At 31.1% G+C, this 18,187-nt stretch overlaps 1 protein-coding gene and 2 long non-coding RNA genes across 4 annotated transcripts; 2 read left to right on the plus strand and 1 right to left on the minus strand.

Annotated features, from left to right (window-relative positions):
* Positions 1–2,831: 2,831 nt before the first annotated feature.
* LOC148281193 (uncharacterized) lies at positions 2,832–3,829 on the plus strand. Of its 2 annotated transcripts, none has more exons than XR_015822399.1 (3): positions 2,832–2,984; positions 3,101–3,292; positions 3,444–3,829. It is a non-coding gene; the product is annotated as an uncharacterized LOC148281193 (long non-coding RNA). The 2 variants fall into 2 exon arrangements; XR_015822400.1 differs by having other exon boundaries at positions 3,101–3,279.
* A 364-nt stretch (positions 3,830–4,193) lies between these two features.
* Positions 4,194–12,342, plus strand: LOC148281194 (uncharacterized). The gene is made up of 8 exons (XM_088227088.1): positions 4,194–4,567; positions 5,837–5,914; positions 6,006–6,144; positions 7,201–7,333; positions 7,682–7,805; positions 8,170–8,354; positions 9,869–9,979; positions 11,330–12,342. Exons 1-8 carry the CDS (start codon positions 4,459–4,461, stop codon positions 11,426–11,428), a joined length of 978 nt encoding a protein of 325 aa, XP_088083214.1. The 5' UTR covers positions 4,194–4,458; the 3' UTR covers positions 11,429–12,342.
* LOC148281195 (uncharacterized) lies at positions 11,982–15,807 on the minus strand. The gene is made up of 3 exons (XR_015822405.1): positions 13,479–15,807; positions 12,971–13,050; positions 11,982–12,535 (listed from the first exon to the last, which is right to left on the minus strand). It is a non-coding gene; the product is annotated as an uncharacterized LOC148281195 (long non-coding RNA).
* Positions 15,808–18,187: the final 2,380 nt, after the last annotated feature.

Genomic DNA, 18,187 nt, shown 5'->3' on the forward strand with positions numbered 1-18,187 from the left:
ATGCTGACTGTGTTTCATTGGGTGCCCTCCTCTTCTTTAAATTGATCCCTATAAAATTAATTATTCATGAGAGAAGTTCAATAATTACATTTCGAACAACAATATTCTCAAAATAACAACTAAAAACTATGTATGCAGTAAAAAAGAGGTAGGTTAAACATCTTCCGCATCCGTTAAACATCTGCAAAAATTAAAGCGGAACCGAATGGAGATGCGAATCTTCTAAAGTAAGCGAGTAAGTAAGACCCTCTATCTTCAGTTATCCATAAAATACAAAATCAAATTTTCTGTATTGTAAACAGAATACACATATAAAATTGTTTTTGAAATATTATGTTCCATTATAAGATTAGGTGGATCAAAAAGTTTGGCTGTAAGTGAAACAAGAAAACATTTTTTTGCCTAAATTTGGTTTTATTTTTCAACATACATTCTTTTTAAGTCGATACAGCAAGTCCAACGATTTTCTAACTTTTTTATCCCGTCCAAAAAGTAGTCCTTAGGAAGCTCTCCAAAATAGGCCTCAGTTTCAGCTATGAGTTCCTCATTTGAGTCAAATTGCTTACCGGTGAGCCATCTCTTCAGGTTTAGAAACAGGTAGAAGTCGCTGGGGGCCAGGTCTGGCAAATATGGTGGCTGAGTAACCTGTTCAAACCCGATTTTGTACAATTTTGCTTGCGCAACTAACGATGGATGGGCAGGCATTGCCGTGATGATAGATAATTTTTTTCTTCTTCAAATGCAGCCGTTTTTCTCTCTTAAGATTATTCCAAAAAATTTTATCCACCTGTTAAAATACTAATTAAAATACTTCCAATTTCAATACAAATATGCACATTTTCATACAAAAAATCAATTTCACTTAGACGATTGAAGATAACTGTTAACCGGGTTTTAATCGGGTTGTGGTCCTGTGGCTAGTGTCTCGGACTAACTGATCAAAGGTCCGTGGTTCGAATCCTAATCTACCCCAACTTTATTCCCATTTTCTAATAGTGAGTTATTTACAACTCGTTGAAAATAGCCCTCAAAATTAAATATTTGGGTAAATCATAATAATGTAAATATTTTTTTTTTTAAAAAAGCATCCCATTGTAATAGGGGCCCTGGTATTTTTATTTTATTTAAGGACAGTTTTAGCGAGAAAAATAAGTATTGCGGATCCTACTGTTAACAGATCTAATTCTATCTGACTTCTACATAATTTCTAATCCAAAATGAGAGAAACAAAATCTCAGTATAAACATAAGCTTTTTTTTAAAAGTGTTGTATCAAAAATTTTTCAGATATGCTTACAAAATATTGTTTCTGTCATGAATAATGAATATTGTTGTCGTAAAAAATACTTTTTCACCCCAACAGGTTATGAAGCCCAATCACAGTGGTAAAATAAAAACTGATGTTTTCTGTAGTCTCACTGTAAATTAAATCTACTAGGCAAGCGACTTAGCCATTACATCACCACGGCTGGTATTCCGAACGCAATTATAGCACGGTATAGCGCGCTTTTACATACTCAATACGCGTTTTACCGCGCTGTTAATGCGTTCAGAATACCAGCCCTGGGCGGGAGTTGCTGGTATTTAGTACGTAAATATGCATTTTCTACGCACGCTTTTGCGTTCAGAATACCACCCCTGGACCCCCAAAACATATCAATAAATATTTTTTTGAATATGGAACATTACATCTGTAGCATTGTTGATTCATTTGAGTTTATAATCTGAACTCTCGGGTAGCTATTTCTAGTAAGCTTTTAATGTCGGAAGTTCAATAAAGCAACGAAGAACCATAGTGGCATAATGTGCAAAATCTTTAAAAATACATATATTCAATCCAAATAGACCCATGATTATGATTAAGGGTTAAGATTTATTTTTAAACACCACTAATTATAATCAAATCTACAAGATAACATGATTAAATAAAATGTGTGTTTAGAATTTAAGAAAGTAAATTCGAGAGCACATACAAGAACATAGTCTAGCATAAGTGAGACTGCTATAAATATCACCATCATCATAGTTTTATCAGCTTATCTCGGGTTACATGAAAACGATTAGTCCTAGCCAGTCGATGGATTGTGAAATATTGTGGTGTAAAAGAACCCTTTAAATTAAGATTTCATATTGACCTTACCAAGAATTGAACTTGGGGACTGGGAGCATAGTAGGCAAATACGCTATCCACTACACAATGAAACGCATTAATCTCCACCGATTTCCTCCCAGATAGTAGTGAAACTTGGCACAAACTTGATTTAAGATTGATGGAAGATTGAAAAGGAAAATTTGACACGACAAGTTTTTATCAAAAGTTGCTGGAATATTGTTATGACAAATTTGAAGAGACAAGTTTTGACAAAACTTGCTGGAATCTTGTTATGTCAAGAATGGTATTTCAGAATCCGAAAGTCATAGAGTGATGATTAACACATTGCCATATACATAAAAATATAGAGAGAATTCCTTTTTTATTTAAACTGTTATACCTAATCCCAGGACTTTTCTACAAGACCGATTTTTTTTTTGGCACCACAACAGGCCGTGAGGCCCAATTACAGTGGTGAATTACAGCACGGTACGCCCAGCCTTAAGAAAATCACATTTAATTTTTATGTTCTCACCTGGAATCGAACCCAGAACCTTCCATGTGTGAGCCAAATGTCTTTACCACTACACCACGGAGGCCGTCGAATTAAATTAGTGCATGACAAATATCCAAAAAAGTGGTTAATTCCAAATTACATTCAGATTGGCAATACTACCAAAGTCATAGAAAAATGATATATTTCACCGTCATTTTTATTTACGCATTTATCATTGGACGTTTTTCCGGCGATTTTAAAACTTTTAATATTGTCAAAGTGTTAATACTCAGTTTAAATGATAAACTATTGATATGCCACTGAGGAAAAAACATTAAAAATGAGTTTTTGTTGCACTGTCACTCGACAAAACCGTCTTGTCAAGAGCTTTTTAAAAGTAAGTATGATATTAATATCTCATCCACGGCATAATGCTTACAATAGTTTAAATTAAATATCACACACATTATACTATTATTGAATTGAATTGATTGAGTTATGTTTTATTTACAGAACAAGAAAGGCTGTTGATAATATATCGATATAATAAACCAACAATTTAACCTCAGAGGCTCTTATACTTCAAAAAAGTTAACAGATGGAAGAGTTGAGGAAATGAAGATGTTTAAACATAGGCAGAACGCTTAATATTACACAGTTTGGAAAGTGACCACTTCAACCAGCCATTGACAGTACATAAGCCCAGTAAATACCTAGACTTCCATATGTCCTTCCCAAAATGTTTTCCCTTTGTTGTAACAAATTTTGACTTGAATATCGGATACTTTTTACCATGAGAAATCCCGCTAGTCGAAAAGCTAGTAAGTCATAAAACAGTTTTATTTATTTGTTTCAGAGTTGAGAGACAAAAGAATCCACCGGACTCTGATCTCCAGTCAATTGACATGAATTATTTGTCATCACATCATCTGACATCACATCATCGGACTTTCTTGGCAAAAATAGCCCGTAATTTTTATTATTTATTCAAAATAAATATACTGAGTAATAATAACAATATATTTTATTTAATATTAATATTTTCAAGAGGCTTTGTGTTTTTTTTTTGGTTTGTGTTTTTTTTTTGGTTTGTGTTTTTTTTTTGTTTCGTTTTTTGTTTTTTTTTGCTTTTTTTTTGTTTTCTCTTCTTTTTTTTTTCTATTTTTTGTTTTTGTTTTAAATTTTTTGTTTTTTTTTTTTGCTAAATAAATCCAAACTTGCATGATTTTTGTTGGATGGTAACTAGGAAGTTAGCTTTAAACTTGCCTCAAGTTTACAGAGTTGCAATCTCAAACTTGGGTCAAGCTTGAACTCTTGATACTTCAAACTTGATACAAGCTTGAGGCAAGTTTAAATTGCTATCTGGCCTTTTTAGGATTTTTAATTGGGGGGCTTTCGGCCCAGGGTTTAGATTTCATTTCAAACATAGAACTATGTTATTCATTCCGTCTGGACACCACTGAAAATATAAGTGCATTTGTTTTTTTTTTGTCGCCAATTTAATTAATTTTAAATCCTGAGTGGTCAATATGTTATTTTTATTATTTTTAAATACGACACTTTTACCATTTACTTATCAAAAGAAGAAGTTGACCATAAACAAGTATGGTGCTGCCAGTTGCAAGTATCTATGCTTTTCCGTTTATTTGGTCTATGGTTTATGTTTCTAGGTAATAATATCTGAAGTCTGTGAATATCTGACAGTTTGGTCTCGTTGTTTTTTCGTTCATTGTGTGTTCGTCTAATACTATAGTGAATATTTTATGGGGAATGCAAACGTGAATCTATCACACAATTTTTTGCTTTTCCTCATTAAAAAAAAATATATGCATAAGTTATTTTCTTAGCATTTCGCAATATTAAAAACAAAAATGACTGCCGTAAAATCTGCGGCCGAAGAAAAGGCAGAAAAAAACAGCCAGCAAATGCGGGCTGCTCTTAAAAAACACATTATTAGAGAACGCCAAAGAAAGAAAGAAGGTTTGATTGCTTCTTTAATATTATTTATTAAATATTCGCCTTTTAAAACTAGTTTTGGCTGTGCTCATTAGCCGGGTCATTCAATTCATAATATATTTTTTGAACACTCAATCCATTTAACACATTTTTCCAGTCCGAATTACCGTCTTAATTAGTATTTAATTTGTCTTTTAATTCAAATTGTTATTTTTCTCCATTCTATGTACTTTTTAATTTACTTCCATACATGAATACACACTCGTGCTTTTCTTAGTTTTGAAATATGCAATTCAACTACAATTTTTTAATGCTCCGAGTATGCTCATGAATAGTTAAATGAATTATTTGTTATTATTATTATTTATTGTATCTGGAGGAAACATTAACAATTTTGTACACACGCCTTACCAATTAATGTAATATCATTCTTTACCTATTGGGAAAAAACAGAAGATATCTTCAAAATAATAAAATATAGAAAATAGTACGTTCAAATTTTTCACAAATATAACGATAAAACATGTTACGCAATAAAGAGAAAAGCAATTAAATTAGAAGAGAAGAAGAGTACCGTAGGAAAACAAGTAGAGAAGTGGAGGAGAGGGATATAGTTGACCGATTCCAAATTTACTTACGATAATAACATAACCATATTACATAGTGTTTCAGAAAGTTTTTTTTGAAGTTGCAAAATTTAGTATTAAAAATATCTAAATGGGGGACACAGTAAGTTAAATTGAAAGCAGCTTTGATAAATAAATGAGTTTTGAAAATATTTTTTTTTTGGGTGATGGATTGTAAAAAAAATTAACCTGTCGTGTTAACTTAACGGGACAATATATCAAAATATACTCTAAGATAATAAGGGCTATCGATAAAATTATTAAAAAAATTTAAGATAAAGGACAGATCGGAAATGCATCTAGTAAGTAAATACATCTAGTAAATGTTATAACTACTTTTACGTTTAGTGAGGGAAGTCAAAGTCTGAAATGAAAAAGAGTCTTTGTACAATTAAAAATAAGTGTGAGGTTTACGATCCAGAAGTTTCAGGAATCTATTGTGTATCCTGTCTAGTTGTGATGTATATAAATTTCATCTCGAGGATTCCAAACGACGGAAACAAATATGTGCAACCGTTATCAACGTACTTATTAATTGGCCTTGTGGGTGATGAAAGTAGCTTGTTAATTTTTTATTGAGAAATTGACCAAACCTCTTTGACCGAATCTCTTTTGTTTATTTGTTTTCTCTTTTATTATTGTAAATATTTTTGAAATTACAATCTAGAACATGAAGCCGAAGTTGAAGAAGAAAGACTTAGAAAAGAACGAGAAGCGAGAGAAAGGCAAGATGTAATGACTCTTGGTAAGTTTATTCTCCTAATATATTGAGATATTTTTGTATTTTGTTTATATTTAACTGGTACTTACATTTATATTTCGTAATACATCCTCAGGCGAAACCAGAGAGCAAATACAACAGTTGGAACAAAAGCTGGCACAATCTAAGGAAGAGAAACATCAATTATTCTTACAACTTAAGAAAGTACTAAACGAAGATGACAACAGAAAAAGACAACAAAATAAGGATTCAAAGTTAGTATTGATATATTATTATAATCCATACTATATTATAAATTTTCTATTAAAAGTAACTGACAATTTGGTCACAACTTAGTTACATTGCCTAATATATTTATTTAGTTACTTCATACAAATTTAGAAAGCCACCAAGAGTCTAATATCAATTAATGTTGTACTCTGGTAACCCTAAAAGTTATTGTTTTTTTTTGCAAACAGTAATTGAACAAGTCAAACTCGAGAAACATTATACTACAGTAACATTACAATTAAACATCATGGATAATACAAAGCAAGAAATCAGACTTGTTAAAATTTCAAAGATTATATAATTAGTTTTCAGTAGTTCTTGGAGTAAATCTAATTTATATAACTTTCTTTTGTTCGTTTTTAATATTGGTGCATACTCAATTACATAATTTTGACAAAATGATTGTGTCTGTCATAATATACAAACAAATGCACAGTTATGTGAATAACTAAAGTAAAGTACCCTTGAAGCAATTCTTACAAAATCGTGCCTTATAAGTTAGCTGTATTATTGTTGAGTCAAATTTGGATATGAAGTACTCAAGTTTTTATTTATTTATCTAGTACATGGTACTTTGGTATAGAATACCAAATTTACATATTAAATTTGCATGAATGTACTGTACAGATCAGTTCTTGAAGCTAGTTATGACAAGAAGTTATTGAAAAAAACCAACAAAAATGAAGGTACAATTAATAATATAATGTACAAACACCTTGTTTAAAGAAACCTCACTTTTAAAATTTATTAAAAATAAAAATGAAATGTTAATTGAATTTCATTATTATGCTATTAATTAAAATTATATAAGAAAAAATATAATTGTGTTGTAGTTTATATTTATAAAAAATCTACAATGCTTGTAGAGTTAGATTATCTTTAATTTCACACTAGCTTAGTTGTATTACACTCACTATTAATTATTCCATATATATGTAATATTGGAAGTCAAGGCATTTCAGAGCTGCCATTGGTTTACTTAAGTTTGATAATGATTTTATTTACATATGTAATTTGCATTGTGTGATCTTTGTTTTCAGTGAAATGTTGGTAAATATGAATGGGATGGTATCCGGTGGTAATATGGTTCAGTCACAGTTGTTTCTTCCACCGACGGTATCTCAAGGAAATCCAAATATGGACAGGCCACCGTTAGTTCATATGCTCAATAAGGTATCTAACCAATTGTTTGACAATTCTTTTTATTTCTATTGAAAATTTTACAAAATCTATATGAATGCATACATTTTACTAAGATAAAGGACAAATATTATTACGTCTTTTATTTACTGATACTTTTTTGGTATGATTATTATTTCTGTATTCTCTATTTGAGTAAATGAAATTAATTTATATTTTATGGTCTTGGTATTCTAAGGACTGAAAATACAATGTCTTACGTTATGCATTTGTTTTTAATTATATCAGTTTTATAATTCACCATTTTAGTCTTAGAACTGGCGACTCCTATTTGGCGGTAATATAAAAGATTCGTATAAAGTTATTGAAATATGTTTTTAGGGCGGTGGTGGTGGCATGAAGAGAGTACGCAGCCCCTCTCCCCCTTACTCCAACCCCCGGGCACCATACCTCAATCCCCACCACAAGCAACAACTCGCCCCCCACCCGCAAGGGCTAACCCACAGTATGTACAACTTATTAAATCATTTTGATAAGCTTTTGTCGAAAACATATTTTTTTACAAGTTAAAAGAAACAGAACATGTTGATTATGGAGATAAATTATTTTTGTATTCAATCAAATTAATAAATAATTTCTGTTAGCTTGATCTCGAAAAATCACAGAGGTCGGAAGTTCAAGAGCTCTACCACAAATTGATTCCTTCTTGGAATGGTTATTTACAACTTTTAAAAAGTCTCTCAAATCTAAATATTTGGGTAAATAATAAGAATGTGTGTAAACATATATATTTATATTAAATTGTGTTTTTATGATTCAAGTTGTTTTCTGTGTTTGTCTCTATCTGTAAATTTTTTATTAATTTCTAGAAATGGAAGATGGAAGATGTCGCGAGATGTCCAGAGCCGTGTTGTGGAACAAACCATCCCAATATAGCACCGGTGGAACCGGCACATCCTTTTATGCTTTGCCTTCACAAGGTGAACAGAGAGCTCGCACGCTCCTATATGGCTCTCCCTACCAACATGTTCAACACCACACTTCAAATAAACAGGTATGTTGCTTTATTCGTGAAGCTGACTTTTAGTTTTTAGATACAACATAAATGTTAGTTTTAAGACCAGATATTTTTTAATTTGATGAATTGACTACAATGTTCATGTTTAATTAACTGAATGGCTTGTTTGCTGGACTAGACTTTGTTGAACAAACCACCACGCTGTTTCGCCGTGGGGGTAGGCAGAGAGGATATAATCCCACATCACTCTGTTTACATTCATACATCTCATGCAAGCATGCCGATTATTACGACTTTTGACACGTCCATCTTCAAGTATTTTTCGAATTTGGTCATGCCATGTTTTTCTCGGTCTTCCTCGTTTTCCGCATCGATCAATATTCGCATTGTAAATCCTTTTAGCCTTTCTTTCGCGGCTCATTCGCTCTACGTGGCCAAACCAATGCTGCACTCCTTTCTTGATTTTGTCCATAATGCTTGTCTCAGCTTTGCATAATGCACGAATCTCGTCACCTGTACACCTATCCTACTTTTACACACGTTTGCCTAAGAGATCGCATTTCAACAGTATTCAGCCTACTTTCATGAAAGTAGGCTGAGCTGTTTTCTAATTGCTAATTTTGCCTCCTGCGACAAATATTTCTTTGCCAAGGTTGATTATAGTGCACTATTCACCCTGTTCCCGGCACCTACTCTCCTTTCGATATCTTTCTATTCCTAGTAAACATACTTCTCAGTCACATAAATTCCTCGACCTGTTTCAGTGTAACCCCATTTTTAGTGATCTCACATTTAGTCATACTTTCATTTCTTTCAAAAATCGTCACATTCAATTTATCAGCATTCATCAGCAACTGAAGAGAGAGAATGAGAAATAATTCCACGCTACTTTGATCAGCACACCCCTAATTATGGCTTTTTTCAAATTTATTTTTTTATATGGGAGTTGCTTTATTATTTACCTTGCTTATAATATACAAGGTTTATATATAAAAAGGTGGATTTTTCTGCAATTAAATTTCTTTAAATTTATCTAAACTGTTAGGATCAGGAGGGATATATTTATGTGGACCAATCGGGAACTTCTCAGCATTTTCATGTGGAGAGGAAACCACTTAAAACTCTTCAGGAGAAGCCGGCCTGTTGGCAGTAGTCAACAGGCCTTCCATTCCACTAGAGGAGTGTTCGGCTAATTATTGCTTGCATGCATCTTGCGGCTTGCATTACACCATAGCTTGTCTCGGGATTGTTGAAGGCTATTAAGAAGATCATTATTATTCTTATTCTTTGTCTAATAATTTCATGTTACATAATATATGTATTTAGGTAGACTATAAGGTTTGTAAATAAATTTATAAAATGTATTTTGATTGAGTATAATTTCATTAGATTTACAACACTGGTAATAAACTATTAAATCTAAATATCTCAAAATCGTTTTTGCAGATTTGTGATTTTGGCATTGTTATATTATAAAATATGTAAAACTTAATCGAAATAATGTTTGATTAATGTTAGTAAATATTAGTGAAATAATATTTGTTTTGCAGAATGAATATATGAGAACATCAGGGGGCACAACAGTCGCTCCGAGTTCTCGCCACGCCCCTCCACTTCTCTCTGCCCAGATCCACCCCTCTATGCAACACAATTCAACTCAGGTAGTTCAAAATATTATTTGTATACATATACGAGATTACATCGATAACTGTATGAAAGAACTGAAAGATTTAAGAATGGGAGCAAAACTGAGTGGTATAACTGTTAACTGTCTTCTGTGTGCGGATGATGCCGTGCTTCTTGCTAGCATCAAAGAAGACCTGCAATTCTTGGTAACAAAAGTCTACGATGTATGCAAGAAAAGCGATTTGCTTATGAATGTTGATAAATCAAAAGTGATGGTTTTTGAAAGGGATGAAAATATAACGAAATATAAGATCAGTGTGAACGAAGATATTCTGAATCACGTAGAAGAATTTGTGTATCTGCCAGTATGTTTACTAGGGATGGAATAAGCGTCATAAGCGCTGTAAATACCTAGACTTATTAGATATTTCCTTTTTAAAAGTTTTCCACCGCTGTTGTGATTTTTTAATACATACAGGGTGTTCTTTAAACCCTGTCACATCCGAAACCACGATGATCAGCATGGGCAAGAATACCTATTTAGCATATTAAAAAAAATATTTAGAACAAAGAAAATTATTTAAAATAAAATATTTTTAAAGCAAATGGTTGCTTACTTCTGCAGGGGGAGAAGTGAGGGGAGCGCGGCACAGTATCAGACTCCCCCCTTCCCCCTCCTCGTTTCACCCCTGCAGTAGTAAACAACCATTTATTTTTTTTGATATGTTATTTTTTTAAATTTATTCTTTCTAAAAATGTGCCATTATGTCTTCTTCCTCATACTGATCATCGTGGTTTCGGATGTGACAGGGTTTAATGAACACCCTGTATATTTAAATTAAAATAACATTATATAAACTCCTATATTTACCGATATATCGTCGATGCACATCAAATATGGGCAATGTGACTCAGAGCACATTCCGAGAAAATTATCAAAATGCGACTTTTTGGCATAAAGTAATTAATAGTTTAAATAAATATACTCCACGTCTACGTCCATACACAGAAGTGTTATTTTCGGATTAGTTTTTTTTTTTTTTAATAGTTTTTATAGATTTTCTCAGAATGTGCTTCGAGTCACATGGCCCATATTTGATGTGCAACGATATGTAGTTACACTTTATAAAAAGGCGCATCAAACAAATAATTAATCTCAATTACTGGTATATAAATCTTTACTGATTGAATATTTACTCATTTGCTATGGCATACTTGAAGATGTAAAAGCCATGAAATTGGTCAACGGTTACTCCAAATTTAAAAATTTAAGTATCACTAGTCTTTCTTTTCTATAATGAATTACAATGGACTTCGCCAAAACCTTTCACTATCAAATTGAATGTTTTTAATTCTATTATTTTAATGAAACTAAAATTTCGTAGAATGTGAAACCTGGAGGAATAACATCAGGGTATCCAGTCCGGCAGCAAAACACCTCCGCTCAGAATCCTTCGCTGTATGGAAGTCGACACCGCTATTGACCCCAACCTTCCGGGAGGAAGACTTTGGATCCAGTTGTGATAGTAACACTGGAGTAAACATTACAATGTGACGTGAACTAAACCTTCGTTGTGCTTCTTTTATTCTCCATCATGGCACCATACTGGCAAAATGATCTATTCTTAATACACACACATTTTAGACTTCTCCGTGACTACTTATACTGTTTACAATACATAGTTTAAAAAGTGCTATTCTGACATTAAATCGATTCTCGCATCCCTGCTCTATGCTAGAGGATATAAAAATGAGTATTTAGCAGCTAAATATTTTTATTCTTGTGTTCTTAATGAAATTTTGAAAATCAGATACCTAATCTTCTTAAAAAGCAACACAGTTATTTATTTTTAGCTTTAAATGAATCTAAAATATTTGTATATTACATAGTATAAATTAAAAATTAGAAATCTCATATAGATTTCACTTTAAAACAAATCACGATGTTATTAAAAACATTTTTATTTAATTAAATAATAAAATATTGTAAATATAACTTATAAATTGACGAAAAATGCTTTCACATATTTATTCAACGTCAAATAAATTTGTGAAAAATGCTTTCACGTATTTATTTGATGTCAAATAAATTAATAGAATTAACATTAAAATTTATAGCCTACATTAAATTATATATTTGATTACATTGAACTTTAATCAAGAATATAGAATTATTGTTAATAATTTTTTTTAATGAAACCAACCATTGATTTTCTGATACATGGTGAAGTTCCGCTAGAATAAGGATGGTAATACCATCCTTATTCTACCACTATGCCTAGGCGTAACTTTATACCAAGTTTATGGGTAAGGCCCAATAATTATGTATTTAATAGTTTTTTTTAAAGAAGTATTTTTTTTTTAAAAACAAATAATAAAACACTTGGTAACAATTTCACTTTTAGTTTTTTTTCACTAATTATGTAGTACTTTTGCTGTAGATGAACAACTTCAGACTGGTAAGTGGTACACATATTGAATTTATACAAAACTAGTGAAAATAGGTATATAATATATCATCATCCCCTTTCTGCACCCAGTGGACCATAGGGCACTGTATTGATAAACCAAATTCAGTGTAGTTCGATCATCTATAACATGAAGGTAAGGTGATCATTTTTACGCTTCAGCTGCCAATCCAAGAACAATAAAATATCGGAGTTGAAGAAACCTTTAAAATAAATATTTCATGACCACCCTACTGAACCCTGGGGTACAATTATAAATCTTCTCCATCCCCTAGAGTGGTTAATTTGGGGATATTTATTTTTTCATGTGACTAATTTTTGTTTCGTATATGCCCATATTGATGATTAAACATAAAAAAATATGAACATGTGAAATCAAAAATGATGTGATGTTTAATCATCAGTGGCCATTATATGAAGCAAAGTGTCGTCGCATTAAAAAAATAAAAATCTTCAAATTAATCACTCTAGGCCTCTAGGGGGTAGAGAAGATCCAGAATACCACCACAGGAACTCAAGAATGGTAGGTGAATGCATCAACCATTACACGATTTTTACCTGAAAGCAGCCATCGAGTCTAAGACATTCGTCTCGGGTTCTGGTTCTACTTCACACACAGAACTGTATTCTTCATCTGCCTGGACACATAACATAATATGTATACACAATCAAAACAAAAAAAACCTAAAAGCAACTCATAATGTCATCTTAAGGTTAAACAAAACGCTGTTTGCCCATACAAATTTATGTTGTATACATTTTTGTATTTACGAAAAGGGTTTATATGAAATAAGCCTTAAAAAATTCTATTTTAAAAATCTGTCATTTTGAATCTAAAAGAAATAGTCTTTTTGCTACTGGTTTTGTTGGTCTTCCCAAAAATAATGATCAGTGGCATTTTTGCCTTTCCCCTTCATATATATATATATAAGACAATAAGTGTATTTGTTATCTAGTTTTTGGTGATGACAAATCAAACTATTTGTGTTGCTCTGTAAAACAAAGATTTATTTTCATATTCAGAAATAAAACACTAATTACATTATCATAAAGTTATAAACATTACCTGTAAAACAAATAAACAACATTTAAAGTTTATTTGTTGATATTTCTTTAATAACCATACTAAATTATTTCTCTAATATTTTCACTTAAGTGACAGCCGCCATTACCAACCTTCTCTTCTGGTGCCACCTATTTGCACCTATTGACTTAAAGATATCTGTAGTCTGTGGACTTAGCCAAGTCCTTTATTAGGGCCTTCTACCAAAACTTGATAACATCGGTACTTAGCCAAGTCAACACACAATCACATTTGAAAAGCGCGCCATAATTCAAACAGAAAGGAATCCTAGACATTATTTCTAGGTAGGTATTTCTTTACATATATATAATAATATATTGTGAGCATACAGCAAAAAGTGGCCAAGTCGAATTTTGCAATTTTGAGATTTTATTACTAAGTTTTTAGTGCTAGATGGTATTTTTTACTGACAAAAAACCAAGTCCACTTATATCTCAAAGTTTTTTTTACAAAATTGATAATTTTATCAGTGGATTTCAAAATCCGTAAAATCCATCTTTGGTAAAAAATATTTTTTTAATGCAAAACTATGGAAATATTAGGATTACATAGGTTGTTTATATCGTAAGTGGAAAGATCCAACATTTTAATGTAGTAATTTAAGTTTGAAATTTAATTTTATATCAAAATCGGCAACATCCATACCGTGTTTTATTTCAATACCAGCAACATCTGATGTGGCCAATCCGAGTCCATTTTTTCAAAATGGCCCCTAGTTTGTATTTGACAGTGAGTGTGTGATGACTAGTTGCTTTTGTTTTTATTTTCCTTTTAAATTAAATTTTATTTTATTTTTATAGATATACGAGCTGAACTCGACAATGCTTTGCTATTGCTAGATTTGATTATACAGGTGGCCAAATACTTGACAAAAAATATTTCTCAAGTCTTGAAATGCGTTATGGTTTTGACGTATTATATTTTCCGCATCTCGTAACTTTTGTCGAAGTTCCTCTTCAGTTGAAAATTCATTCCCGTATACAACTTCTTTGAAGTATCCCCATATACAAAAATCTATAGACTATAGTCTATAGAGTCTATAGTCTAGACCATCAAAACACTGAAATGGGATCTGCTACCGCACCCCACATAATTTTCCAGATCTGGCCCCTTCTGATTATCACTTGTTCCGGTCGGTGGCCCATGGCTTAGCTGGACTACACTTAGCCAATTTTGAAGAAGTGCAAAATTGGTTGGATGAATGGTTTCGGTCCAAAGACACATCATTTTATCGTCACAGTATTCATGTATTGCCAGAGAGATGGCGCAAATGTATAACTAGCGAGGGGCGATACTTTGAATAAACAAATTTTTGTATTTCCCTTAAAATTTACAATTTTTTATTGATAAAAAAACCGGAAACCTAGTAGATATAAGAATAAGATTATATAAGTGGTGGCAACCCTTACATATACTATAAATGACAGATTAAATAAAAATTTGTCATATTTATGAATGAATTTCTTAAAAACTAGTTAAATCCTCTGTATTATATCAAACTCAGTTAATTACAAAATAAATCTTTATTTTATATGGAAACTGTCACTTATTATTTTATCTCTTATTTTTTTAATAAACTCTTATTATTTTATTTATATAGAATACATTTATATCGTTCATAACATCTAGATCTTGTCTTTTACATCAATTAATCTAATTGCCTAATGCTGTTACGTTGTTTGTGAAAAATAGTTGAGTCAGGATTTAAACATTTCTTATATTAACCGACACAATTGTATATTGATCAAATCAGTCTATGAACATCTGCTACAGGTAATATTGACAAAATCAAAGCACTTTCATACTGACACAATACATTGTTAATGCTTTGTACTATGTAAATCAAAAGAAACTTCAAAAAGAAATCAGAAGTGTAGTAAATAGCAAAACTATGAGTGTGTATCTAGGTAGTATGTAAAAACTTTAATCTTGATTTCCCAACAAATAAGAATTCTGACTTGGCCAGTTTTTGTTGTATGCTCACGATATACTTCCGACAGTTGAACATTGTTTATAAAAAAAGCTGTTCTTAAAATATGCATTATTATTGGGATGAAATTTGGTTTAATCAAACATTAATATTATATAATAGATACAGACCTACTTTTATTCATTTTACCCACTTTTTAATTAGGGTTTTTAAATCTTATATTGATTTTTTTTTCAATCCACAAAATTGAGCATAAACTAATTGAAGAGACATTTTTTACAGTTAATTAATATAGTCTTATGCTTTTTACCTAAGCATACAAAAAATTTAGTCTACAAATTGTTTAATCATACAATTATATACATACATACCTACTCTATTTCCAACATTATCTTATTGTAGGTTCTTTCTTCTAATATTTTACTGTAATTTTATCTTTTCTGTTAAATAGGCACTATCAGGTTTTGGTGGGTTTTTCTGTTAGTGCCTATTTCAATTTGTGTTGAAATTTTTGTTGGTTTGGTTGTGTGTTTATGATTACAATTGATATTTTGATGTTATTTTAGTACTTATATTTTGGTTGTCTATTGTTTGTATCTATATTGTTATTCCTTTCTGTTTGTGTTGTTCTTATGTTTATTAATGTAACTTGTTTTTGGCCGATGTTATCAAGTTTTGGTAGAAGGCCCTAATAAAGGAAAAAAAAGTACCTACATAAATAATGCTAAGTCCCATTCAAGTCTAATTTAAAATGTCAAAGTGCCATCATGATTTACATAATAAATTTATGATACATTTATACAGAGAGTGTATTTATTTACTGTGACATTAGTGCGCATCTTTTTTATGTTATTTAAAATCTATACGAATTATGATTAGTTAAGAGATACAGATAAATACATCGATAGATACATACATAATGTAGATAGGCACCGCGAATACTAGTTTCAGAGAACCCGCTTTACATATTCATTTAGTACGTGTTATATTTTAATAGTTAAAATACAGCTTTAATGGATGTACATAATAATAATTATAAAAAAATTATATTTAAAGCAAAATAAGTCAATTTACCCAGGGAAATGGTTTTACTAGTGATCATAATTATATTAATAAAGATGTTATATATTAAAAATCAGACTTTGAGGGCAAGTGAAAGAGACATTAAAACTACATATGTACATTAAAAACGAGTTTCATATTTATAACTACACAACATAGAATTAAGAATAGTCCAGAAACCGCAAACGCATATCAAATAGAAGGCGACTCAACTACTCATAAATGAGTAGGTTTACGTTTTGATCCATTAGTTTCTTTGTAAACGTCACTCAGTACGCAACTCCTGATTTGAATTCAACTATGCCGTGTTGTGTCCTTTTAAAGTGAATAAATACTGCTAGCATCTTAAAGAAACAGGATGCAATCACATTTCATGTGTAATTAGCTAATGAATGTGAATATAACAAATGCATTACCTACTTAAAAATTAAATTATTTTTCCGTCTGTCAGATTGTCGAAAAACAAAATGGAAAATTCGTTAGTGTTGCCAGGGTAGTAAATTTGTTTACCCTACTTTGCTCATCTAATGAGAGAATGAATGAAAATTGAATCTCGAATTAAACAATTCTGTGGTGGACGTTTGACCGACATTATCTTCAAAACATCAAATATTATTTGACATGATATAAAAATATTTGTTTCATGTCAAATAAAATTTGTTTTATATTTTATGTTCAAAGTTCATTAATTCAATTACCTACTCTTATTAAATGACCCCTTACTTACCTACTCTGTTGTGTTAATCAATGTTTCCGAGTGCACAATAAAATTTTAGAGAAATTAACAGAATGTTTTACCTTACATTTGTGTTATGGTTATATTCTTCGCGATCTGGCAATATTACCCGGTGATTTCAAGTATGCGCGTGGCGAAAGTGTGTCTAAGTGGGGGAATTATTGGACACAGTCTGATGTATTCAAATAATCGGGTCTTGGCCCGTGGCTAGTGTCTCGGACTCACAGATCAAAGGTCCGTGGTTCGAATCCCACTCTACCCCAACTTGATTCCCATTTTCTAACAACTCGTTGAAAATGGCCGTCAAAATTAAATATTTGCGTAAATTATAAGAACGCAAATATTTATTAAAAAAAAAAAGTTTAAAAAAAATGATTCTATGCTCGTTCTAGACTGTTCTTAATTCTATGCTACATAATATAGGTCAGTGTTTTTATGTGTCCCGAGTATTTAAAGTTTTGTAGGCACAATAATATTAATTTATAAAGGATAGGTAAGTTTACATATTTGATTATTATTTACATTACAGTTTATATATAAAATGTAATAGAACTATTAAATAAATATTACATATCGCAATATTGATAAAATCATTTAAATGAAAAAAAAATAGAAAACAAATTTAAAATGCAATTATATGTAGTTTTATGAGCTTTGTCAACTGATTAAATCCTTTGAATCTCCCCCAAGGGTTTGTTTCAAAGTTAGCATGTATAAAAACCCATGAATTTTTAGTTTTCTGGTAAAAACCACAATTTCCATTTACCAGAAACTTTTTTTTGAAATCTCATCCATTGAAACAATTTAAAGGAACTAAGATAAAGATAATTTCATGAGTATGTCTCATGTCCAAAATACGTTGAAAATACTTTTGTTCAGTCAAAAATTCAAACAGATTTTTCTCAGAACAGTCAATAATGCATTTAGAGGGTTTTATAAGTATAGCGAGGATATAATCCCCCT

Source organism: Micrasema longulum, unplaced genomic scaffold (assembly GCF_059751315.1).
Source record: "Micrasema longulum isolate JH-2025_06_02 unplaced genomic scaffold, ASM5975131v1 h1tg000487l, whole genome shotgun sequence".
NCBI lineage: Eukaryota > Metazoa > Arthropoda > Insecta > Trichoptera > Brachycentridae > Micrasema > Micrasema longulum.